Below are 27,718 nucleotides of genomic sequence, written 5' to 3'. Positions count from 1 at the left end.
AAAAACCGATATGAGGAAGTTTGACGGCAAGGATCCCGCCACATGGATATTACAGATGGAGCAATTCTTCAATCTCAATAATGTGCAAAACACACAAAAGGTATGTGTGGCATTTGTATATTTGGAACCAAATCAATTTGTATGGTATCAATGGCTTTGTTCTCGTAAACAATTTATCACTTGGGCAATTTTTACGGAAGAATTGATAGCACATTATGAGGATACAAAAAGCAACACTTTTTTTAGCCAATTGATAAGTCTCAAACAAAAGGGTTCAATAATGGAGCACATTGAGGAGTTCCAAAAATTGAACATAAGGGTAAAAGATATTCCAGAGGAGCATAGGATTGATGTGTTCATAGGGTCTTTAAAGGATAATATCCAACATGATGTCCGCCTTTGGGAACCTGATTCATTAGAGAAGGCATTCAGGTTAGCAAGAAAAATGGAAAGCAAAATTATGGCAACTAGGAAGCATACCATTCACAACTATAAAGACGGAAGTGTTGTTGCCCATATTCTTCCAAAACTTACAAGGTTGACACCACAACAATTGGAAGAAAAAAGAGCAAAAGGGCTTTGTTACAATTGTGATAGCAAATACACAAAAGGTCATAAGTGTGCTGAGAAGAAATTATTCTACATAGATTGTGAAGAGGAAGAAGAAAAGGAGCAAGAAAGGTCAAAAGAAGAGGATATATTCCAGGAACAAAGCCTAGATGAAGAAAAAATAAATCCGACCATATCTTGTAATGCATTGGCGGGAATTACCACTCCTCAAACCATCAAGATAGAAGGACAAATCAAGAAGAAAAAGGTAATAGTGTTGATTGATTCAGGAAGCACCCACAATTTTATTCATTGTAGGGTAGCAAAAGAATTGAATTGCTTTCTATATCCAGCACCAGAGTGTCAAGTGATGATTGCAAATGGAGGAACAATAAATTGTTCTGGAAAGTGCCATAATATCAAGCTATCCATGGGAGAATATGTATTGACTAGCCCAATGCTTTCCATTCCAATGGGAGGTGCTGATGTTGTACTAGGAGTCCAATGGCTACAATCCTTGGGTACAATAGCTTTTAATTTTCAAGAACTTTTCATGAAATTTTCTGTGGAAGGAAAGGAAGTTGAATTAAGGGGTATTGCAGGGAAACCAGGAAAGATAATCAGCTCTAATGGCATGACAAAGCTTCTAAAAAAGGAGCAAAGAGGTGTAATTGCACAATTATGTTCGCTAGATGTTTCCACATTGGAATCATCTATTTCTCCAGATCTCCAAAAAGTCCTGGACAATCATTCCAAGGTATTTGAGACTCCCAAAGGTCTCCCACCTATGCGTGATCATGATCATGCTATTCATCTGATTCCAGGAAGTGTTCCTCCAAACATCAGGCCGTACAGATATCCATATGTCCAAAAAAGTGAAATTGAACGTATGGTTGCAGAAATGCTAGAGGCTGGTATAATTCAACCAAGTCAAAGTTCTTTCTCAGCTCCAGTAGTATTGGTGCACAAGAAGGATGGATCATGGCGCATGTGTCCAGATTATAGGGAGCTCAACAAGCTCACTATTAAAGATAAGTTCCCCATTCCTGTCATTGATGAATTACTGGATGAATTGCATGGATCAATTTACTTCACCAAGTTGGATCTTCGTTCGAGATATCATCAAATCAGAATGAAGATTGAAGACATTCCAAAAACGACATTTAGAACTCATGAGGGTCATTATGAATTTTTGGTCATGCCTTTTGGCCTTACCAATGCACCTTCAACATTTCAAGGTTTGATGAATTCAATTTTCAAACCATTCCTTAGAAAATTTGTGTTAGTATTTTTTGATGATATACTAATCTACAGCAAGTCTTGGAAGGATCATGTTGAACATGTTGACAAGGTGCTACAACTATTGGAGGAGAAACAATTATATGCAAAAAGATCCAAATGTTTCTTTGGAGTCCAGGAGGTGGAATATTTGGGTCATATTGTATCTCATGAAGGAGTTAAGGTAGACCCTAGCAAAATTAAAGCCATTAAGGAATGGAAAATCCCCACATCCATAAAGCATCTGCGAGGATTTCTTGGGTTGACAGGGTATTATCGCAAGTTTGTTAAGAATTATGGGAGAATAGCAGCACCTCTAACAACATTATTGAAGAAAGATTCATTTTCATGGACTCTGGAAGCAACAAAGGCCTTTAAACATCTTAAAGAGGCAATGTGCCAAGCACCGGTCTTAGCTACACCGGACTTCACAAAAACCTTTATTGTGGAATGTGATGCTTCAGGAAATGGAATTGGTGTTGTTCTAATGCAAGATGAAAGACCCATTGCTTTTGAAAGTCGTCCAATCAAGGGAAAGTTTTTAAGCAAAGCTATTTATGAGAAGGAAATGTTGGCAATACTCCATGCACTTAAGAAATGGCGACCCTACCTAATGGGAAGACACTTCAAGGTAAAAACAGATCATGATAGCCTTAAATACTTTTTAGAACAAAGATTATCCTCTGAAGAGCAACAAAAGTGGGTCACAAAGATGTTGGGTTATGACTTTGAAATCATCTACAAAAAAGGGAAGCAAAATGTGGTGGCAGATGCACTCTCAAGAAAGGATGAGGATGTGGAAGCATTGTTGTGTGCCATTTCTATTATCCAACCAGATTGGATAAACGAAGCAAAGGAGGAATGGAAGAATGACGAAGAAGTGTGGGCACTTATTCGAAAGCTACAACAAGATTCCAGTACTTCTGATACATTTAGCTGGAAAAATGATTCGTTATGGTACAAAGATCGCTTATACCTCTGTAAGAATTCCCAGCTAAAACAAAAGATTCTTATGGAATTGCACACTTCTCCCTTAGGAGGGCACTCAGGATTTTTAAAAACTTACCACAGGGTTAAGAAGGAATTTTTTTGGGATGGCCTTAAATCAGATATTCAAAAGTTTGTGGCGGAATGTTTGGTTTGCCAACAAAATAAAGTTGAAACAATTAAGACACTGGGTCTATTACAACCTTTATCCATTCCAAGCCAACGTTGGGAGGAGGTTTCAATGGATTTTATCACAGGTTTACCCAAGTCTGAGGGAAAGAGTGTCATCATGGTGGTAGTTGACAGACTTACCAAGTATGCACACTTTTGTGCATTATCACATCCATTTAAAGCCAGTACAGTTTCTACTGCATTTATGGAAACAGTTCAAAAGCTACATGGAAACCCAAAGATTATTGTAAGTGACAGAGATCCCATTTTCACTGGAAATTTTTGGACAGAATTATTTTCTTGTCTTGGTACTCAGTTAGCTCATAGCTCATCTTATCATCCTCAATCTGATGGGCAAACTGAGATAGTAAACAAATGTTTGGAAGGATATCTTCGTTGCTTTGTATCTGATAAACAAACACAATGGGTCAAATGGTTGCCTCTGGCTGAATGGTGGTATAACACTTCCTTCCATACAGCAACAAAAATGACCCCATTTATGGCACTTTATGGGTACCAACCACCATCAATCACATCACATTTAAGAGAAAATTCTAAGGTTCAGACAGTGGAACATCACATCAAACATCAACAACAAGTCCTCCAACTCTTAAAGGATAACCTCGTGTTGGCACAAAATAGAATGAAACAACAGGCAGATCAACATCGCAGTGAAAGAAGTTTTGATGTAGGTGATTGGGTATTCCTACGGCTACAAACATATAAGCAAATGTCCCTAAAGCAAGCTAAGAAGGATAATAAATTATCACCAAAGTATTATGGTCCGTACAAGGTGTTGGAAAAGATTGGTACTATGGCATACAAATTGGAGCTTCCTGCAGCTTCTCGATTGCACCCAGTTTTCCATGTTTCATGTTTAAAGAAGGTTATAGGCGACAAGCTCCCAGTTCAAACAATATTGCCAGAACTTGACGAGGAAGGAAAAATTATATTGGAATCGGAAGCAGTCACAGAAACAAGAACTTGACAACTACGAAATCGATCAATTTCAGAGTATCTTATCAAGTGGAAGAACTTATCCGCTGAAGATTCCACATGGGAGGATGAGAATTTTATGCAGAAGTATCCAGAACTGCTCAAGCGTTGAGGACAACACTTTTTTGAAGGAGAGGGGCATGTTGGGTCCCTATAATACTAGTGATTACCCCATTACTATTGTAGTTATACCCCTTATTTATATTGTTGTGCCCCTATTACCCCCATATTGTTATTTCTGTGCCCCATAGAATCCCTCTATTGTTATTTTTGTGGCTTTATATTATTATTGTTAGGTCGGCTGGATTATATTGTGACTCCTTAGACTCCTATATATAGAAAGGAGGTTTTGTCATTTGTATCATCCAAGAATTGTTCATTTATGTGATGTAAAGGAGGTTGCCCCCTCGAAGAGGCTGAATTCTAAGGCGTTGATCTTTCTTTTCTATCTTTTCTTGAGCTGGTTTCATAACAGAGGAGATCCAACGCGCCAGAGTGCTGGATCATCCGAAGAATCATTGCGTTTTCTTTTTGGAATGTCTGGCAGAGTGTTATATTGTGTTCAAGAATGCCAAGAGCGGTAAATTGGCCTTCAAGAGGCCCTTGTGAACTCCCCAGCACCTACCCAGACGCAGCAGTGAGTTCCAACGACTAACAGAGATCGAAAATGCCACGGTTACGTTCTGAATTTTCTCTTGTGGATGAGTCTGTGTTTCCTAATAGCAGCCAGCTCAAAATGGTTCGGTCTCGAAGTCTGGAGAATCTGAATCAGTGAAATTCTCAAAGGAACAGAGGCCCAGACAACTCCAAAATTAAGGAATGTTGTAGTCTGATTCAACATCATTTACTAACAGATATCTCCTGCTCCTGAGAGAGCCTAGGTTGGCTGCCAATTCTACCTGTGAGTTTAACTTCCTCAGAACATGATAGAAGGAGATTTTGTGGAACTTGGGCAACAATAGTCTGATTTTTTTGAGGATGGGGGCTAACTGCACCTGAGAAGGGATCTTTTGAGAGTTCATAGCCTGTATAATTAGTCTGGAGTCTCCAAAGACTGAGATGGAGAGGAGATTCCTCTTGATAGCCAGATTTAGACCCTGCCACAGAGCAAGAGCCTCTGCTCTGTTGTTTGTTTCATGCCCCAGACCCCAAGCAAAGCACAACTCAGTTGAGCCACCTAGGCTTAAGATAACTCCCCCACCACCTGCCTTTCCTAGGTTACCTTTAGAGGCCCCATCGAAGAATAGGCAGTGATCATCCAAAGCAGATCTCCATTTGATGAATTCCTGTTCTTCCAGATGAATTTCCCAATGAGAAGGGGCTTTAGCAGGAGGAATGGATCTATTCGGATGATTTGGAACAAGCTCTTTTAACCATTGATCGTCCTCGCTATCTAGAATCATTCCATTTCTTATGGTGGGTTTGGTTTCTAAGGCCTCCCCCAACAGAGCTTTGATCTTAGTGATAATTCTGACCGGGCTACAACTCTCCTCCCTAAATATTCTGTTGTTCCTCTCCAACCACAATTTCCAACATGTGAATTTGGGAATCCACATCCAACCAGTCTTGAGAAGGCTTTTTTTGGAGAGATAGAATGGGGATAACTTGGCCCAGTTTCTTAGCAGGTCCTGAATATTTCCTGGAAGCTCTATTTTGTCAGGTCCTAACATCAGGACACCCTTCCAAACTTCTTGAGCAAAGGGGCACAATAAGAATAGGTGGTTAGCCATTTCTTCATCCGATGCACAAAGAGGGAACCTTGAGGGACCTTCCATTCCACGCTTCCTCAGTTTATGTCTAGCGAGGATACTTTTATGCGCCAGAGTCCAGCAAAAGAAGTCAGTTTTGGGGAGAGTAGGAGAAGACCAAATAAATTTCCATTGAGTTGGATCTGGGGGGATGCTAGGGATAGCCATCATACTTTTGTAACCTTCTGCTACTAAGTAAGAGCCTAAAAGAGAACCCCACCCTCTTTTGTCCTTAGAAGAGGCCTTTAAGGGAGATTTTCCTTAGATCAAATCCAACAATAAATTGGCTTCACCATCTAGCCAATGAGGGACCTCCCCCAAATTCCAACCATCCCATAGACTTTCTGCATCATTTGTCCAAATGGAGATGTCCCAAAGGGTTTCCAGATTTCTAGCCTGAAGCCAAGCTCTAATATTTTCCAGTTTTTCCATCTGATTCAAGGGCTGATCTCCAAGAATCAAATCTTCCCAAATTTTTTATTTTTTTCCCATTACCTGGGATCCAATAAAGCTTATGACTGAAAAGTTTCAAAGCTGTGAGACAGAGTTTGAAAATTGGTGATCCTTTGGAAATTTTAGGAGGCTGGTCCAAGCACCTCAAATGCTGCCCATGAAAATATTTTTTCCACGGAACTCTCTTGCTCCAACTAGGATTCCCAGAAACAATGTTCCAAAGGAGCTTGGAGCCCAGAGCAAGATTTTGGGCTGCCAGATCCCGCATTTGGAGACCTCCTTCCAAGAATGGCTTCTTAATAGTGTCCCAATTAACTAAATGGAGCCTTCTTTCATTATTTTTCCCTCCCTCCCACATAAATCTTCTCAGGAGACCATCCACTTTACTAATAAAGGTTTTAGGGGCTAGTAGAATGGAGTTCTGATAAACTGGGAGACTTATGAGAACAGATTTCATAAGGATTACCTTCCCAGCATTATTCAACCATGAGGCTCCCCAAGCTTGTATTCTGAGTTTTAGCTTGTCTAGCAGGGGCATCCAGTGAGCTACCTTAGGATTTGATTTGAAGATTGGGATCCCAAGATACTTAAATGACTCCTAGGTCAGGGTTCTTTCCATTTCTAATAGCCTTGTTATGTCTGTCAAATATTTGATCGAGCAATTCCAGCCATAGATCGTGCTTTTTAGATAGTTAATCTTTCTGCCCAAAACCTCCTTATAAATTTCTAGCTCCTTCTTGAAGGTTCTAGCAGAATTTATGCTAGCTCCTCCAAGCAATAATGTATCATCAGCAAACTGGGCATGATTTATGTCTTTAACATTGTGAGCCATTCTCAGGCCTGGCAGAGTTTGGATCTGTTGACAGTAGTCTAGCTGGAAGCTGAGCACCGAAGCTTGAATGGCATAAAGAAGCGGGGACAAAGGGAAACCTTGTCTTAGCCCCCTCGAGGCCTGGAAAAATTCCATTGAACGACCATTAACCAGAGGCGCTATCCAAGGGGAGGCAATGCAGGCTTTCACCCAAGTTATGAGAACTTTTGAGAAGCCAAATTTCTCCATCACAGAAAACAGGAAATCATGTCTCACCCTGTCAAAGGAATTTGTCAAATCTAGCTTAATCACCATGCCTTTCTCTTTTCGATGACAACTTGAATGTATTGCTTCTTGCACCAGCAGAATATTGTCAAGAATCTTTTTCCCTTTTATGAATCCTCCTTGGTTTTTAGGGATGATGACCGGTAGAATTTTCTTAATACGGTTGGCTATTATTTTTGTAATCAGCTTATAACTTGTATTACACAAAGAGATGGGCCTGAATCTGCTGAAATCGATGGCGACTTTGTCTTTCAGAATCAAGGCAAGGAAGGCTGAGTTGGTACTGCCTCCAATCTTGGTGAAGGTCTGAGATTTATGGATCATTCTTAGAAGGTCTTTTTTAATTGTAGGCCAGCAAGTCAGGTAGAACCTTGTAGTGAACCCATCAGGGCTCGAGGCTTTATTCGGATCCATGTAATCCAAAGCTTCTTTAATCTCATTCATACTAATCGGAGCAGTCAACATAATATTGTCAGAATCTTGAACACAGTGAGGAATAAGATCAATTGGATAGGCTTGAGAATAAATAGGAGGGTCTTCCGGGGCAGAGTAAAGATCTTTGAAGAAGCAGTGGGCTACTTGCTTTATGCCTTCAGAATCTTTAACCACAGTGTTTTGATAGTGAATTTCATTTACTGTTTTGAATTGCTTGCGTGCGTCAGCTTACTTATGGAAGTAGCTTGTATTTTTGTCTCCGGCCTGTAACCAAAGATTTTTGGACTTCTGTCTCTAGAACTCTTCTTCATCCCTACTTTCTCTATGGAGATCTTTTTGCAGCTCTACTTCTTTTTGAAGAAGGATTTGAGTTACACCGGAATTTTCCATTGCTAATTGATGGCTTGCTAAACTGTCATGCATCTCCTTTCTTTTGGCGGTGGGCGTTTTCAACCTTTTAGCCCACTCCTTGAGCTCCCTTTTAAGTCTCCTCATTTTTTCTTCCGACACAAAGAAAGGGTATCCTTCATGAACTTGCCAGTTCCAGGCCTCGGAGCCACCTCCTAGAATCCTTCTTGATGAATCCATAGAGAACTGAATCTAAAGGGAATGGGGCCAAGATTTCCATCCAAGGAGAGTTCAAGCAAAATGGGTTTATGGTCAGAGGTGTAGTTCGGCAGAATTTTAGAGGTGGCCATTAAACCACAAGTCAAGAAGGAGGATTGGACTAGAAATCTGTCCAGACGAATAGCAATGTGGTCGGGGCCTATCCTTTTGTTTGACCAGGTGAATTTCCCAGATGTGGGCTTGATAACCTCCAATTCCCAATCTAAAATGAGCCCTTCAACCCATTCTCTAGCTGGGTCCCTAACCAGCGAGCCCCCCTTTTTCTCTTCTGCAGCTAGCGTAACATTCAGATCACCTGCAATAATAATATTTTCTGGGTTGTGCAAGAAAAGATAGGACTAGAGCGAGTCCCAACAAATTTTTTTCTGAGATGATAAGACCAGAGCATAAAGATTGAACATACTTACTTGGTGGCCAGATTCTTTATGGAGGAGCTTAGTGAGTAGCCAATGGGGGCAACATTCTTCGTGAATCAGATCATATTTGGAGTTGTCCCAGAAGGAGGCAATCCCTCCAGAGGCGCATCTAGCGCTGACTGCTCTCCCTTGGCCTTTATGCCAGAATGCTTTGCTTGCTTGGAGGAGTAGAAGGTCCTCTAATTTTGTCTCCTAGATGAGAAGGATTTCAGGCGAGTACATCCTTACAATGTCTTTCAGAGCTTCTTCTTTCAACCTGCTACCTAACACTCTACAATTCCAGGAGACATATTTCATTATTTACTGGCTTGGAAGGTTGTGGATCCTTTTGGAGCCTAACGATGCTTGCGCCTAGATCTGGTATTCATCATTCCTTTGAGAGTTTTCTGAGAGCCTTGGAGAACATCCAGATAAGTTTGTTCCTCTCTTTGTTTCTTCTTGGACTTTTGACCCCTGGCCGACTTGATAGGAGTGACTTGCGAGCTGTCTGAATCTGAGACTCCATCTTCTGAATCTCCCTCAGAATCGGAGCCTAGACTGATGCGCTCCTCGTTTTCTTCTTTTTCCCCTTTTTCATCCTCTGATGGAGGAAGAGTTGACTTTGCCTTTGCTTCTTTCACTTTCTTCGACGGGTCTTCTGGTTCCTCTTGGGTTCCAATGGCATCTGCCTTTACCCCAGAGGAAGAACCCTCTTTTAGAACTTCTTTGGCTTTTGGTTTAGGCCGAGGCTTCACCAATGGCCTTGAATTTTTCTTCTCAGTTGGTTTTGGGACTACCTTGCCCTTTTTATTTCTTTCCATCCTTCTTCGTCCACTTTGTCCCCAATTGGAGCTTTTGGGCAATTTCATTGGAAGTGTCCATGTTCATGACAGGTTCTGCATTTGAAAGACAGTTGCTCGTAATTCAATTTTGGATAGCGATGCCATTCTCTGACTATAAGTTTTACCGCTTCAGGCAGTCCAGCTTCCAGATCGACTTCCACACAGGTTCTTGCGCAGGTATATTGGCCCTTGTTGTCTGCTTTGTCAATGAAATGGCCTTTCCAATCTTCTGCAAGGTGTGATAGCTCTAGCAATGGATCAGAAGATTGGGAAGCCGGACCCAGACTGGGACCTCTTTAGGGGTATCGATTGCGGGATCGAAGTCGGGGGTCCACTTATTAAGATACAGACCTTGATTTCCCATAAAATACGGACTGTTTCTGAAAATCAAATCTCGATCTTCTTTGGAGGTGAACTAGAAAATGAAATACCCTCTTCCGACAACATAGCAGATCACATGGTTTTCCAGATGGGGCCTCCAATTGCGTTGGATCCAGTCATTTGTTGTTTTTGTAGAGGGCCAGCATCCCATAAATTGTCCTACCAACCCTCTGTCAGCCAGGGCTAGGGTGGTTTTTATCGGTTGGTCTTTTCACAGGGCGATCTCAGGAATTTCCTCCAGTTTTTTGATGAATTTCGGGACTTTTGGAATCAAATGTTTCTTCCCTTTCTGCTAGAGCAATCTTCTGAATGCTTCTTCTGAAGAGATTGGTGGGGTGGGAGAAAGCTCTCCACCCCCAGGCGGACTCATGGCGGCCACTACGCTCCTCTGCGATCGCAAAACCCAGATGCGAACGTTGTGCCAGCAACAGCACTGGCCAGAGGAGGGAGGCAGAGCCCGATTGCGGGGATGCCAAGAAGGATTGAGAGCCCAACAGCAGGGACTGCGAGGCAGGGGGCCTGCGGAGGGCCGCAGGGGTCGAGGAAGCAGGGGCGCGGGAGCTCCAATTCAGAACGCGCGCGTAGATCACCCTGAAACTTAGTGTTTCCCTCCATTTTCATTCGAAGTGAAATATCGTATTAAACATAGGTTTGATCTAAAGTGGTCATTGTATTAAATATAATGTTTTGTCTCAAAATATTTTTGTCTCAAAATGCTTTTGTCTTAAACATAAAGTTTTATCTTAAAATAATTTTGTCTTAAATTGTTTTTGTGTTAAAATAATTGTCTTAAACTATTTTTGTCTTAAACTAATTTTGTCTTAAATATAAAGTTTTGTCTAAAAATATTTTCGTCTTAAATTATTTTTGTCTTAAATATAAAGTTTTGTCTTAAAATATTTTTGTCTCAAACTACTTTTGTTTTCAAATATTTTTGTCTTAAACTATTTTTGTATTAAATATAAAATTTTGTCTTAAAATATTTTTGTTTTAATCTATTTTTGTCTTAAAGTCTATATTTAAGACAAATCAATTGATATTAATTTTTAATATAAAATAACTAAAATAAAAAATGAGTTGTTGAGACAAAATATTTCTTTTGTCAATGTATCAAAAGTGCCTTGGTGTAGTAGTGTCACAACGATGTGACAAAGTACCATTAAGATTTGTTTTGAAAAACCAAAAATAATGATATCGAATAATGATGTTTGAAAATAATAGAACTGTGCAGTCCCGAGTGGGAACCATTATTAACCTATTCATAACAAGCATTCATGTCTGCACTCAATGATGAAATGATGGAGTGACTGCTAGAAAAAGGAAACCCATCATGGTTTAAGCATTTATGAAGCAATGAAGTAATATTCCATCTCCAAAGCATTTTAGAAGCCTGTATAAAGTTGTTCAGTACTGAAGTTTCCCGCGGCACTACCTGATAATATTTGGTCTGGTATACACAGACTTGCTGTAACGTAATTGGCGATCCAAGATGGTTAGCAGAGCGACTGCAAATAAGGGATCTATCAAAGATGGAAAAAAATTTCGTGCAGTATTTGTCATGACAATGACAATGGTACTAAGAATAGATGCAGATACACTTCACGTTGGGGAATTTGTGATAACAGAAGAGGCATCCCTTGCTGAATCGTCCAATTTAATGGTCTCTGTAAACATCACAGTACTGAATAACGCAGTAGCAAAAGGAGCTGGTAAGTGGATTTATGTGTGTCAATTATATATTTATTTCTGCAACAGAACTAATAAGTTCATTGCTTATTTGCAGTTTGTTTAGATGGAAGCCCACCAGCTTACCATTTAGACCGAGGATTTGGATCTGGAGCAAACAGCTGGCTTGTTTTCATGGAAGTAAGTAATTTCTCCCATTGATTTTCCAATGTTGTCATTGTTAATTTAATATTGATACTCTCTGTTATGGTGGCTTCTTGTTGTATTAATTGTTCATGTTCTTGAGGAATGTTGTCCTTGTTAATTTAATATTGATACTCTGTTATGGTGGCTTCTTGTTTTATTAATTGTTCGTGTTCTTGAGGAATTATATATTACCATGTTCACAATTTACATTAATTATTTTTTATTGCATTGGATTTATGTTGGGGTTAGTTTATTTATTGGATGGAAAATTTATGTTGGAGTTATGTTGGGTTTTTGTTTTATTAATTGTTCGTGTTCTTGAGGAATTATATATTACCATGGTCACAATTTACATATATTATTTTTTATTGCATTGGATTTATGTTGGGGTTAGTTTATTTATTGGATGGAAAATTTATTTTGGCTTTGTTTATGTTGGGGTTAGTTTATTTATGGGAGGGAAAACGACGAATTTACTTCATGAGAAATTAAATTTTTATTGCATTGGATTTATGTTGGGGTTAGTTTATTTATTGGAGGGAAAATGACGAATTTACTTCCTGAGAAATTAAATCTCTCTAGAATGACTTCCATCTTTAAACCTCCATCTCGATAAAACTTGAACTTGTGACCTAACAAATCTAAACAAACCAAATAGCCAAACTAGATATTATAAACATTTCATATTTGAACTTGTGATCTAACAAATCTAAACAAACCAAATAGCCAAACTAGATATTATAAACATTTCATATTAATAAGAGAGAGCGTAATGTGTTCATAAGGGTTTACCACCCATCTGTTTTATTGGGATTGAATTCTTATTTAGTGCAAAAAAATTTATGCAGGGTGGAGGTTGGTGTAGCGACATACCGTCCTGCTCGGAGCGAGCTCTCTCTGCATTGGGTTCTTCTCTATACATGGGGGAATCAATAGCATTTACAGGCAGTTTAAGTGATGTTCCATCACAAAATCCGGGTATTTCAATTTTAGACTTTAAAACAATGTGATGATAAATTGGCTATTCAAAGGGCTCATAGGGAAAACTGTTGAACAGATTTCTATAGTTGGAACCGCGTTATGGTTAGATACTGTGATGGGTCTTCATTCACTGGAGATGTGGACGAGGTAGATCCGGTATGTTAGTTTCAATAAGTACATATCAGCAATTTCAGTTCTTGTAATCCCATATCAATTGAAAATTTTGTTCCTAATGACTAGCATTTGAGCATTTCAGGGTAGTAAACTTCACTTGAGAGGGCAAAGAATATGGCAAGCTGTAATAGAAGATCTTTTCACGCAGGGAATGGATAAAGCTGAACAGGTACGTTTTCCAGTTTTTCTAGTACGCAAATATTTATATGCCTTGCGTTATCGACGATGACAAAGTGGAAAAATGAAATAGGCTTTGTTATTAATGCAGGCCCTACTCACTGGCTGCTCAGCGGGTGGCCTGGCTACATTTATTCACTGCAATGATTTTCGTGATCTTCTTCCTCAGTCTGCTTATGTCAAATGCATGACAGATGCTGGATTTTTCATGGATTTGTATGTTCTTAATATATTTATTTACCATGGGATTAAATTATGAGTTAAATTTAGAAATTCAAATTTTTGTAATCATGTAGATAAATTTTACATTCTTTTATGCTATATATTTTTTGAAATTTCTGGGGTCCTTTTTCTCACAAACAAAGAGTCTCATACATCAATTTAGTGTTTTGCTTGAGCCACGTTAAAATTAGATTATTAGTATTATTATATAGTTAATTGGTTTTATTTAGGGTTATTGGGTGGAATGGTTGTTGTCCTTCAAATAGATTCAAATCCCATTAGTGACATGATGAGCTATAATAACTTTATAAATATTATTGTAATAATTTAGTGCCTATGAATATTGTTATATTGGTTAGCAGCTTTGTGAATTCTGAAGTAAGTGTGTATATCTTGTAAGTTGGTACCAACAACTTGACTCTAGCCCTAGGACTGAGAGAAAGACTCCCTTTTTTCCTTGAAATATATATATAATCTTCTTCTAAATAAATGATAAATATTTATTTTTGGAGTTGTCTACCTACCCAACAAAATAGCATATAGTTAGGATGGCAGTTTTTTTTGCCTAAATCTGTAAAAAAAAAAAACAGGTAATTGGAGTACTTGAATTGTTTTTTTAAGCTAAAAACGGATTCAGCAGCTTCAAGAACCCTTAAAACATCCAAAATCCTGAGATATTTTCAAAATTTCCTACCCAATTTTTCATAATCTTATCAGAATTTGTAAACTGTTTTGTAAATTTTTTTTTAACTAAACGTAATTTATATTGACATTGCATATTCTTTAATGTTTTAAAACATCTTTGTTAAAACATATTTAATACAAACTAGTCCATTACATTTGAATAAACTACTCCATGCACATTTAATATTTTATCTCTATCACAGAGTTTATGCATATTGTGTGTTAATCTTAACCAACTTCCTTTGAATATTTTATCTGTATTCCAGAGTTTATACATATTTTGATAATTTAATTACATACCGTTCCTTGCAGAGAGGACGTAGCTGGTCAAAATCTATTTAGACTTTTCTATAATGATGTCGTCACATTTCATGTACATATCTCGACACTTTTCTATTTACATACACTAAGTAATTGGAATTTTGCATTTGCTTTCTTCGCCTCTATTTATCATGCTTTGAGCTTTTGTTGTTCGGTGATATCTATTTTGTGTCCCAATCGTTTTACTGAATGTGATATTGTATTGCAGGGGTCTTTAAAACACTTGCCAGCTGCTTGCACATCCATAATGGACCCTGGAAGTCTGGTAGTATGATGTTCAACTGTTATTTCCATTCGAAATTATGTTATGATGCCAATTACCTACAAGAGTTGTGACTAACATTCATATTATGATATATAATGGCAGTGTTTCTTTCCCCAGTATCTCTTAGAGTTGATCCAAACACCACTTTTTGTTGTCAACTCTGCATATGATACAACACAGGTAGATAAAATCTCTGGAGACTTTTTCACTGTTTTATTCTGCAACATATAACAATGGAATGCAATGTCGTATCTTCTATGGCTGGAAATTTGTTTTCTACAGATTGGAAATATTTGGGTGCCTGATTCAGCAGATCCCAACGGTGATTGGGAGAACTGCAAGAGGAATATCACTACTTGCGACCTATGGCAATTGATAATAATGGAAGGTTACTTTCTGCATGAATATCTAATGTTTTTTCTATATATTTTTTAGGATATTGTTATTAGTTTTATTGTGCTAAATTTATGATGATGATAGATTTAGAGAAAATTTTAGAATTTGATAGCTAATAGTGATTGTAAATTAGAGAATATATTGAAATTTGATAATCAGGAGAAATTTATGTTGATGATAGATTTAGAGAATATTTTAGAATTTGATAGCTAATAGTGATTGTAGATTAGCGAATATATTGAAATTTGATAATCAGGAGAAATCAAGCAATTAGTTGGTTCCCAAGACTTATTCTCAAATTCCAAGATATAACCAAAATGTCTGATGAACATAAAAATGATCTTCTGTTCCCAAAATCTATAATGATAAAAAAAAAATTACTCAATGACGATCAAATTCCAAAATATTCCAAAAATTTATAATTAAGACAAAAATAAGGTTGTATAACAATATTTTAGTTCTCCAAATCTACATAAAGTTGACCTTCTAGGACAATATGTTAATAGACTGATCACAGCATGAGTTATCGATCACAGGATTCAGAGACGATACGATTTATGCATTAACACCCGTGTCTGATTCATGCAATGGAGGGCTGTTTATCAATTCCTGCTATGCACACTGCCAAACAAACGTACAAGATCTGTGGCACGCACCGAATTCTCCAAAATTAAATTCAAAGGTGCCTCGTTATCTGCCATTTTCCGAATAATGTTCTAAACAATTTCTCTTGAAGGTTCAAGTTGATATACATGTGTATATGTTTTTGTTTTGTGACAGACCATTGCAGAAGCCGTTGGTGATTGGTTTTTCAATCGAAATGTGGTCAAGTATATTGGTTCAGACGGTCCATACCTTTGTGATTCTACTTCCAACAACTTTCATTTTTAGAGTTTATTTATTTACCATTACGTGATAATGCAGAGCATTATCTTTGTTACCATTTATCTGCACTTCACAGTTCAATTAGGTTATCATTTAATAACAAATTGGAAGGGTCTTCTCCATAGAAAAAACTGTTAAATTTATAATATTGATTTTGATACATGTTTTTAATTTATATAAAATTAAAAATAATGTTTATGGTTTTTTATTATTCAAGTAAAAAGATGTGGGTTGAAATCCAGAACGTGGTAAAATTAGCATATGCACTTCAAGACTCGAATTTCCCACCTCTTAATTTGAAAGTGGTCGATTTAAATACTGAGGATATTTTCTGATTATCATATCCACTGGAAAACTTGAATTTCCCACTTCTTTATTTTGAAAGTGGCCGATTGAAAGACTAAAAGAATATATATATATATATATATATATATATATATAATTTTACGATATATTCAGGGTGTAGATGAAATCTCACCGAACCAGAAGTCTTGGGTTCAAATCTTGGGCTACCCTTCCCCCATAGTAAAATATGTAATGGACATGAAAATTGGAGAAACCTATCAAATTTACAAAAAAAATATGATATTTGTAAAATTGTTTTTATAAATTTATTTAATTAAATATATATATATATGCAAAGGGTTTCTTTTAACTTTTACTATCATAACAAGAATCCCAAAAGGGTTAGTATAAATCCCAAATGGGTTAGTATAAAGACCATTCCAAATGGAATATTTCTACACATTACAGGAATATTTCTACACACATTAAAGAGAAAACATTCAACCTCTAGGGTCTGCTCAAGAAAAAAAACTCTACGGGTTAGAAAAGAACAATGCCAAAATAGCAAAACATGGTGAGGCTGACTAGAAAGACCACTTCACCCGAGAGCATTACATATGAAAAAATGGTACAATGAGAAAACCCAGGAAATAGTCGGCAAAATTAATAGTACCCAACCCATTATGCAAAATACCAAATATTTATTTGAAGTAAATTTTGGTTTTTAAAATGGTGTGTTAATTATTGTCATAAATTTTAACAAACTTCACTTTGAAAACAATTTACTTAATATCTTTCTCAAGCTTTTTAATCACCTATTACGTAAGCCAACATAAATTACAACCCCTTATATAAGCCCAGATAAGTTAAACACAATTGTAGCCTCTTTAACTATAGGCTTGTTTATACTCTACATAATTTTCATGAATATGGTCATTTTAAAACCCTAGTCCATCTCCATTAATAATTTTTATTATAAAATGGTACTTAATATTAATATGTTTCTAGTTTTAGTATGAAAAACTAGATTTGTAGCTAAATGGGTGGCAATAACTTTTCTTACAAAATGCTACTTAATATCAATATGTTTCTAGTTTTAGTATGATAAACTAGACTTGTAGCCAAATGGACGCCAATAACATGTCTTACAAAATGATACTTAATATCAATATGTTCTTAGTTTTACTATTATAAACTAGATTTGTAGCCAAATGGATTTCACTTTGAGTATCACATAATACAATTACATTGTCATGTCTTATTTCAAACTCACCCCAAATACCCTTCTACCAAATTGTCTCCTTGAATGCATATGAGACAATGATATATTCTTCCTTAGTAGTGGGTTAAAAAACTAATTCTTTAAGATTGACACCTAAATAATCTATCTTCATGCAAGAGTAAAGACATAATATGAAGTAGATCTCTTCATGTCCAAATCACTTGCAAATTTTGAATCAACATAATGGTAGATAGAATAACCACAACAACTAAAGGTGATACAATAACTACTTATTCCTCTAAGATACCAAAGCACCCCTTTCACTTATTTCGCCATGCTACAAGATGGTGTTGTAGAGAAATCTATAAAAGGGCAACTAAAACTCTATTTTTTAGGCTCTAGGATCAAGCACTTCAAAACCTTGATAGGGAGTTTTATGTAAAATTTGAAATAACTAGAATGAGGGTGTAAGAAACCCTCAATAAAACCACGGGTAGGGTTAAAAACAATCTCTTGGTTGAGAAATGTTGCTTGAAAAAGACAACATCTCTATTAAGAAAACTCTCTATCGATCCCTGTTTTTCTTGAGCACCGATCAACTAAGACTGAGGAGCTTGATTGAGCTTATTTTCTTCACCTTACACCTTGCGTGCTTGCGAAAATGTGTAACCCACCTTTGTGGGTTCACCTAAAGACATTAAAAGATTTATCATCAATATTATTTTATAAAGTGGCCTACCTTGAATTAAGAAAACTATAATATAAATTATCATTATATTTCATTATGATTGATTCCACGAGTTTATTTAACAGTTTATAAGTACAAGGATAAGCCAACCAAATTTCACAATCATTAAATCATAATTAAATCAATTTTAAATATGCATTAAATAAATTAGCATGCAATCTATGCCATTAAATATTCACTAATCAAAACATATAATGTAGTGCTATAAATTGACTTCTATCATCCCTCCAAAAACTATTTTTACACTTAAATGTTTCCAAATTTCTTAGAAAATCATTGTGCACACTCCATCATAATGCATCTTTAATTTGAGTATTGACACTACCTTAAAATATGTTATTACCAAATTTTATGTTTGTTGTCACATATCCTTCTATCTAGTGAATGTTCTATATTGTATCCATTGTTTGTATGTCTTAGCATTAGTTTTTTTACATGCATTTGCAATGATGGAAAGAGGGAATTATGTTGCTAGTATAAGGAGGGTTAGAATATTATTGACTTAGGGTGCCCAATTACAACATGTCTCAAATGAGGAGATAAAAAATGTTGTTGGTGAAGATACTATAAATGAAAAGGTTGAAGTGAATTCTGACATAAAGGCTAAAGGAGTTGCTTCACCATTGACTACAGTGCAATATGCAAGCTTAACCAAAAGGATTAGTGCTATTAGAGGTAAAAATAATAGGATATATTGCAAACAATTGATGATGTTGAATTCTATATATATTTAATAATGCACACTGTTAGAGCCTAGATTGACCTCAGGCTGAAGGGAGACAATCCTAGGATAACCAAAAACCAAGCTTAACCTGGTAGATAGCCCTACCAAGTCGGGAGAGGGCTCTCTCCTTGTCAATCTCAATCAAGAAGACTGGATCAAATATGGATTTTAGGCTAGGTATAGCAGCTCTAGGGTTTTTGATTGATTCTGCTGGATCAAATGGAGCAGACAGCTTTGGTCTGGGAAATGAAGTCAGGATGCAGGGTGTTCTATGGGGCAAGGTAGGTAGATGTTTTGGCACTTGAAATTGAGTGAGATGATCAGTCTAAGACTGGTGAGGAGTTGAGGAGGGCATGCGTAGATCATGTACCCTACTCAAACAGATGAAAACATAAAAAACTGAATGGTTTCCCTAGGCAGAGCACTGTAAACAATGAATTCTACCTATCTATCTTGATATCATTCAGCTAGAAGTAATAAATAAGACTGTGGCACACATAACACATGAGAAAAACTAGTAACAGAAGAAGAAAATATGCAAAAACACTTTACCACAAGTATCCTATAAAAATAGCTGCAAGTCCTGGTTTATTTCCTTGCCAAACTGCTGATAAAGGTGTACAATGTAGCTCAGAGCATCCAAGAGAGTCCAACCTTTACTAATGACATAAAAATACATAATATAGACATCAAACCACTTATGCTAGCCATCAGGGGTCGAATCCAAGAGATAAGGAATTGTTACAACCATTTCCAAACAAAGAACAAGAATATAGGCAGTGGAACAACTTGCCTCTATAAGCATGGAAACTGATTCATTGACCCCAAAACCACCTCAAACTGATGAATCTACCCTCTAAGGTCATTTCACAATTACATTTACACACCATGGCATTAATTACAATCATAAATTCATCCATGATGAGAGAAAAAGTCAACTTGCAGTGAAAATAGGTGAAAACTGGATTTTTAGGCAAACTGGGTCTATGCGCAGCACCACTTCATAGCCACTTTGTGAGGCCTTCCCCTTAGCGAAATTGAGCCCATGATAGCTCATTTGAAAGATATTCTTGTCTAGTTTTTGGAACATATTGAATTTTTGAATTTGGAGGTCTTTTGGGCCCCCAAAAGTGAAATCTCCCAAGGTTGCTTCTATGTGTCCAAAAAGAGGCACAGAGGTTATTTTTTGATAGTTTTTTGACCTTTTGGTGACCAAGTTTTTCTCCAAAATTGTTGAGATTTTCTGGTTTTAATGCTCTCATCATGTTGAATCCAAATATACAAGCCATTCCTCCAAAAAGTGCTCCAGGGAAAAGCACAGCACCGGTGGCGCTGCGCACTTAGGGCAATTTCCTGTTTTCAAAATTCCAAAATTTGAAAAAAAAAATATCAAAATTTTCCCAGATTTGGCACAAGGCACCACCATTAGTTGCTTTGATGGGCTAGTGAAGCTTCAACCAAGATTTTTAGCTTATCTTGCTCCTTTTTTCTCTTTAAGTCCTTTCTCAAGCTAGCCTTAAGCTTCCTCATCTTTATGTTACATATTTTGTTGCGGGTCATGTAGTGGTAGGCCATGTGGCGAAGCATATTCTTGTCTCTGTTGGCCTTCTCAATCAACCCCTAAAGGTGTATGTTGACCCTCTCTAGCCATGTTTCCCTATCATTCTCAATCTCTTGCTCAATAGGGGTCAATGGAACATTAGCCTCCTTGATCTTTTGCCTGTCTTCTTTGATCATTTGTAGCTCCGTGAGGACTTGCTTGTCACTCAATTGTTTGTTTTCTTGCTCTAAATAGTTGATGATCCACTTAGCTCTCTCTAAGTTATCTGACAAGGATTGTATTTCAACCTCTTGTTCCTTTATGATCCTGTCTTTGATAGTCTTTGGATCCTGAGTTTCCAAATCAATAATGTCAACTTTATGATGAATGAAATGCTGCTATGACTCCTCATTATCAACAAGACTGAAATCTATTTCCTGCTCATCACTAAGATCCTTCTCTTGCATCTTTTCCTTTCCCTTACTTTTTCCCTTGCTTTGTTGCTCAACCTGTACCTGTTTTGCTGAAGAAGAAGGCAAAGCCCCTTCCATTCCTTGTGGAGATAGCATTTTCCTGTAGCCTGATGATGAAGGCGAGACCCCTTCCACACCTTATGGAGATAATACTCACCTAGCAGCTGCAAAAAGTTTCCTAGTGCCCCTCTTATATGTTACAAACACTGGCACTCCAACAATTTTAGTCTCTTTGACCTTTTCATGTCCTAAAGGTCCACCTTACTCATGATCTACTGATGAAAGGATTTGCAGGCCTTTGAACATCTCATGAGAAATGAAAGACTCCCATGGCATGTTAAGAAGGTTCTGCTGATGTAGAATAATGATTTTAATCAAAGAGTAGTGGAAAATGCTATTCAACTATTGTGGGTATGGTTTCTTCTTTACAAAATGTGCCATCTTCTCAATGTTTCTGAACATGAAGTAAGGGATATTCATCATTCTTACTCTAGTGAAATGCATCAACAGTCTAATGTGGTAGGCATACAACTGGGAGAACCTACCTTCACAAGTGAAGTACTTGATAATGATCTTCATCAATGGAGCAAACCTGTCTTCCAAAAACTTGAAGGGGAATACTCTCTTGAGTTTGTCTTTGTATCTAGCCTTGATGTAAGGCTCATAGTACTCCCTATCAATATCCTGACCTTTGTTCCATTTTTCACCCACATCTGGAATACCTATAGCCTCTGAGATGATAGCTGGTGATAAGGTGAATGTAATTCTGGCAAGGGTTACTTCATTATTATGCAAATGTGTGACAAACAACCTTGCCAACTCATAATGAAATTTAACTCTTTCTACCATTTCACAAAAACCAAAGCATGACTGGTGTTTAAAGAAATAAATGGCAAGTGGATAGGCTTGCAACTCCCTCAAACTGGTGGGCTCCTCTCTGATAATCCTTCCTCCTTTATGAGGCTTCCTGTGCTATATGTTTCTCTCCCTGGAACTGTCACTAAGGGTGTCTTCTTCAAGCTCATATTCACTGTCTCTTTCCATTGTTTTTATAGTTGTGATCACTTGTGGTGAATGAAGAGATAGGGTGGATGAATGAAAGATGAGTATGAAGAGATTTTATGGATGAGTAGGTGAGAGTGAATGGGATTTAGGGAGTGAGTAGGGTTTGGGGATAGTGTAGGGTTTAGGGATGTATGTAGGATAAAGTGTGTAGGGTTTTGGGGAGAATGTATAGGGTTTGGGAAATTTGTATGTGAGAATGGGATTTAGGGAGAATATATGAGGGAATGGGGTTTAGGGAACAATAGAAAATGGATGAAATAGGAAAACAATAAGAGAGTGAGCTTGTCAATTTTATGAGACAGTTTGTGTGAAAACTAGGGTTTTGACTTTGTGTGTGAAAGAATCACCAAAGCTTGATGTATAAACCCTTTTCAACAAGAAACATTGATGTACTTACTTGCAAAGAGGTAAACTTGGATGATTTGAGGCAAATTGAGCAATTTGGAGTGATTTGGGGCTTGGCTGCCAGGTGTGCAGCGCCTCACCCAGGTGCGCAGCGCCCATTCAATTCTACACTGAGAATGATTGCCAGGTGTGCACCACCAGCCTCTGATGCGCAACGTTGGTCAGAATTCCTTCAAAATGCAACACTTGCAGTCCTTTGCTCAATGACTTAAAAATCATTTTCTTGGCTCTCCTTTAGCACTTGAATTTCAAAATTAGCATAGTGAAATGATCCAAAGAGATATGGTTTTAGATGACTTTCACTTTTTAATATTTGATGGTGAAAACCCACTTTTGTAATGTCTATGTGCTTTTTCAAATACTCTTTTTTTTTTTTTTATGTTTGACCTTTTTGCTTCGATAGGTGGATTGATGCTCAATTTATTTGACTTTTGTAGTGGCAAGTACTTGGCAATATCACCAGGTGACCAAGAGCAGCATGGAACAATTTATTACATATGAGAACAATAAAATTACATGAAATTTAAAAATAATATACAAATGTTCTGTTTTCACCTCAAAACTAGTTTTGAGGTGAAAATTTTATTAAGCTTACAAATTAACAAATTAGGACTTTTCTAATAATTATTATCATCCTCATGTGTCTGTTGTCCTTTATTAGCAATAATCACTGAATTTGACCATGATGAAAACCCTAAGACCTAATGAGACTAAAACCCTATGCAATTGATGAAATGAACTGAAAATGAGCATGAATCATTGACTGACAGGTATGAAAGGAGGTCAGCAGATATATATCATGAGGGAAAAACTGAAATGAACCCTACCATTAGTAGATCCATGACCCAATGGAATGCAACTCATCAGAATGGGACTCCTAGTATGAAATGCAAAAGAGTAAATTTTGATCACTGATGGTAGTGTGAAGACACTAACACTAACACACACTATGAAGGGCATATTTAAGGTGTTAAAAAGTGTTCCAAAGAGTTTTAAGGTTCTATGAAACATGGCTATTTCAGAGAAAGAATGATACTATATGTCGATATGGTTTAATACATTCACACCTCCCGCAATCGAAGGATGTCATCTTCTACGTTCACCCATGTGACCCAAGTATTCTTGAAGTGATATCTCTTACCCCTCCCCTCATCTCTCTAAGAAACATCAAGACCTTTCATCCTACAACTCTCCACTCTTCCCTAAGCTCTTTAAGAATCACCCACTCATTCTTCCGCATTCCTTCAATGGCACTTGGAAGATGCATTTGTTATTTTTTCTAAGTAACAAGGGAGGTCATGGTCCTTAAGCAATGTCTATTATTTGCAATTAGGATTTGAGTAACACCTAAGAAAATTCACCTAAATTTTTCTTTAATTAACAAGATGGAAGCTTGAATTGGAAATACACATAGGGAAAGAGATGATGATACATGAGCATCCAACCTCCAAGTCAAATACATTTGACTAGACCTAGGGGCCTTTCATTTACTAAGGGAGATGGTTCCCTAATTGTTAATTATTTGTAATTTCTATTCTAGAAATATTGTATTATTGATTTAATTAGTGTGTAATTAGATCTTATTCTAAGAAGAGATCTCAAGATTTTGTGATGGTTAGAAAGATTCTGGATAAAAATCAATTTTTGAGTCTAGAGGTTATTAGTTGAGAGAATATTCGATTTGAACTAATTCTAGTTCATGCACCTTTTGTATAATTTGTAAGCCTAAGGGAATTAAGAGATAAGGGGAGAATAGAGAAGAGAGTCATGAGAATTAGAGGTTGAGTATGGCCACGAGGCCAAGGGTCCATCCAATGTAAATCAGGTCAGAAGAGGGAATTTTGTAATTCATGTATAATGGACATTAATTGAATAGAGAAGCACCTTGTTTCAAGTGTTAGGAACTCAACCTGTGTTATCTGAACCTTTTTTTATAGTGTACAATTGAATCCTTGTAATCGTATTGAATTGAGTGTGTTACAATCTTGTTACTTTAAAGTTCAGGAGGGAGAGCGTTTGAAGAGGCACAAACAAAAGTCAGAGTACGTAGACAAGGTCGAACTTCTCTTTTATAGTTGAATGATAAAAGTTGTGCAGTATCGTAATAACACCATACGTGGAGCATACGTCTGATTAGAAGAGGAGTAATTATATATGCATTGAAACCATGTGTAATCTTGTGTCAAAGTTTGTGGTGAAGACATTCCATAACAAAGTGAATAGAAAGACCAAGAACATAGCATAATCAGAAGGGGAAGAGACTTAGATTTTTATAAAGCTGCAGGATTTCATTACTTAACGAGATTTTAAAACGTTGGGGGAATAAAACCATAGTTCTTTCAAGAAATTCCTATCTGAAGAGAGAAATCTTAGAAGAAATATCTCTGAGATTTCTCTTAGAGACTTCTTTCAAAATTGTTGAGACCGAGAATTTTGTGGATAGTGACAAAGCTTCAATTTTTGGATATATTTCCATCTTAGAGGTCATTGGTAATGGAGAAAGTAAAAGTTTTGAGACATAATTAAAATTACTAAGACAAAACTTGGAATACAACAAATGACAGACACCGTTTCCCATCTCTATACAAGTTCCCAAAGGTTTTTATGTTGGGATTTTGGGAGGTGGCTTGGTACTAAAGTTCTGAGATCTGAGATTCTAAAATTTAATATGATAGTCACACGGGTGGTCACAGAACCTTACAGTTCCAGTTCTTGAGTTATAAAAGGGGTTTCAAGATTGTCAACAAATGTGACAGAGATGGAATGTGGCAACTAACATAAAGGTATATTTGTCTCGACATATATCTTTCAGAATTTTTAGGTTTGTTCTCATATGTAAAGTGGCGTTGCCAAGTCTGAGGTTATATTTCATTGTCGTAAGGTCCCACTAAAAGGGAGCTTCATTAAAAAGGAAACGGTGATGATACAAAGCATAAGCCTGCACTTTGTTTAAAAGGTATAAAACGATACTTCCCTACGCTCTTATATAATCACCTTCCCCATTCCATAGTCATGATTTCAGGGATATATATATATCCACACTTTTGTTAAAATGAGATTGGCTCGTGCGCATGTAATATAAAGTTCTTGAACTTGGTGGTTTTGACAAGGAAATGCTCCCACGTGGAATTATTGCTATAGTTGTATTGAGTAAGCATCTTCCTACCATATTATTGGAAATTTGGATATTTCCAACATCAAAGTGGTATTAGAGCTATAATGCTCTCTTAAATAGGGAATTTGTAGCTAAAGACAAAGTTGTGAGAATTAATTGAAGATATAAAGTTTATAGAAATTGGATGTGAAATCGAGTTTAGATATTGAAAGAGTTTATGTTCTCTTAAGGAGGATTGTTTTGAAGGATAAATTTAGAGTAGATGTTCTCATGGAAATAAGTTGATTTAGGAAGGAATGTGCACAGTGGGAGATGAGATTTTGATACAGATCTTATGAGGATTGATTTAAATGTTTTATGCCAACTTTGGGTATCATAATTTATGTTTGGAGGTAGCTGGAAATGGAAAGTAGCAACCATACACAAAGGAATGTTGTGACAATGAAAAAGGGAGCAAGGAGAGTTGCTAGTAAAAGGAAATTGTGATAGAACCCAACAACAAGATAAGAATGTTGAAGATAAGAGGACAACATGAGTTATCAAAAGAGGAAGTGAAGAAGTGAGTATTTGAAGATGAAAAATCCAATAGCTTTGAAAGCTAAGGAGCATGTGTTCTCAATAAAAGATTCTACTACAGAGGACCAAAAGAAGAAAGGATGGAAGAGGATGACTTGGTACTAGTGACAAGTGGAAGACTTGTTACAAAGATGGAAAAGGCTTACTGCAGATCACAAGTGGACAAGGAGAGTTCACAGAAGAAGGAAGTAAGGATGACAATTGATAGTCATGTCAATGGTTCAAAGAGAAGTCACAATTAGATGGAAGAGAATGTTAAAAAAGTTGGCATGGGGCATATGAGCGATGAGGATTTCGAGAGGGAATTAGTTGAGTTAAAAGCATAACTTAGTAATATGAAGCAATTTCTACAATAACATGGATATGGATAGATAGGGAAGAAGAAGAAGGTGATATGGAATTCATTGCAAATGAAGCTAAGGCAAAGGATGTACATGTTGAATTGAAGAAAAAAGTCAAAGCATGAGACTGTGAGATGGAAGTTTACTACTGTGAACCAGAACAGTGATCGATCCTTGGAGAGAATGACTGTGATGAATATGCTAAGAAGAGACCTTTTGCGAGTCTCATAAATTGCTTGGAAGATTAGAATAGAAATTTGATAGCAAAACCATTTATTGAGGCTAAAGAGATTATTGATTTTAAATCTGATAATTGGTGTGTGGATGCAATATTTGTTGCAGATGATGGTTAGAACATTAACTTTGTTCTATGCATGGATGAAGCACAACACTTGGATGTGATGTTTTTGAAAGATGAATTTCTGTCGTTAATCACTGTTATAAACTTGGGAAAAGAAAAAGAAAAAAATCTCTTAGAAGAGGAAGAATGAAAGAATTGTCTTATAAAGGAAATCGAAGTAGAACAATTTTATTTCTGAATGAGATACCTAAAATAGAGAAGCTTTTATTTTATGAAGAGGTGTTTGAGGTTGATATGTTTTTAATTTAGTATGTGCCTAGAAACATTGAAGATGGTGAAGTTGGAGAAGAAGCTATTGCAGTAAAGGGAGTGGATGAAGATATGATGAATGGATTGAAGATTTCAATACTGCATGAGGAAAGGGTGTTGGAAGCATCTAAAGAGACTTTAAACTCTCATGTTTTTAAAATATATTGAGTTTTTTGTGTTTGAAAGTAACGAACAATTTAAGGATAGAGAGACTCATAATTCTGTCATTATAGTAGAACAGACAACATTGTCTCACCCAATCAAGAAAAGGGAAGATATGCATATTCAATAAGTGAAAGCAGTGAAAACTACAAAGAGGATGGAGATGTGTAGGGAAAAACAAGATGGCTTGGAGATACTTCAATTGATGAAGTACGAAAAACCTTGGAAGAGGCCATGTAAAACTACAAAGAAGCAAGCATGGAACTAGATAAAGAAGAAATGACAACAAAGGATGATCATACTAAAGGTGAAAGGAGCATAATTATGGAGGAAACCTTGCATAAAGGTATAGAGTGTTTGTGGCAAATATGTCATTTTAGTAAGATCCAAAATATTAGGTTATAGGAACAGTGATGTAAACTAGAATTGCAGCTCAAGGATATGCAACATTGGATGAAAAGTTTTGTTGAGAACAAGCAGTGACATAAGGAGATGGAAATAGTGATGGCCATGCAAT

At 36.8% G+C, this 27,718-nt stretch overlaps 1 protein-coding gene across 1 annotated transcript; it reads left to right on the top strand.

The window, feature by feature from the left end:
* The first annotated feature begins 12,678 nt into the window (after positions 1–12,678).
* On the top strand, positions 12,679–16,011 carry LOC149215457 (pectin acetylesterase 8-like). Its single transcript, XM_089391087.1, has 10 exons — positions 12,679–12,808; positions 12,888–12,967; positions 13,068–13,154; positions 13,254–13,378; positions 14,381–14,441; positions 14,598–14,654; positions 14,757–14,834; positions 14,937–15,042; positions 15,587–15,732; positions 15,831–16,011. Exons 1-10 carry the CDS (start codon positions 12,751–12,753, stop codon positions 15,939–15,941), a joined length of 909 nt encoding a protein of 302 aa, XP_089247213.1. The 5' UTR covers positions 12,679–12,750; the 3' UTR covers positions 15,942–16,011.
* Positions 16,012–27,718: the final 11,707 nt, after the last annotated feature.

Source organism: Pinus tabuliformis, chromosome 1_1 (genome assembly GCF_031772625.1).
Source record: "Pinus tabuliformis cultivar Carrire ecotype Pingquan chromosome 1_1, CPIR1, whole genome shotgun sequence".
Taxonomy (NCBI): Eukaryota; Viridiplantae; Streptophyta; class Pinopsida; order Pinales; family Pinaceae; genus Pinus; species Pinus tabuliformis.
The sequence above is the reverse complement of the archived record's forward strand: the minus strand, read 5'-3'. Positions and strand labels throughout refer to the sequence as shown.

What these genes read in the sequence shown, in the direction of transcription:
- LOC149215457 (XM_089391087.1), top strand. Translation starts at nt 12,751, where the DNA reads ATGGGGGAATCAATAGCATTTACAGGCAGTTTAAGTGATGTTCCATCA. An exon ending in TGTTCCATCACAAAATCCGG is followed by an intron (nt 12,809 to 12,887) that starts GTATTTCAATTT and finishes ACTGTTGAACAG; the next exon opens with ATTTCTATAGTTGGAACCGC. An exon ending in GCTGGATTTTTCATGGATTT is followed by an intron (nt 13,379 to 14,380) that starts GTATGTTCTTAA and finishes CGTTCCTTGCAG; the next exon opens with AGAGGACGTAGCTGGTCAAA.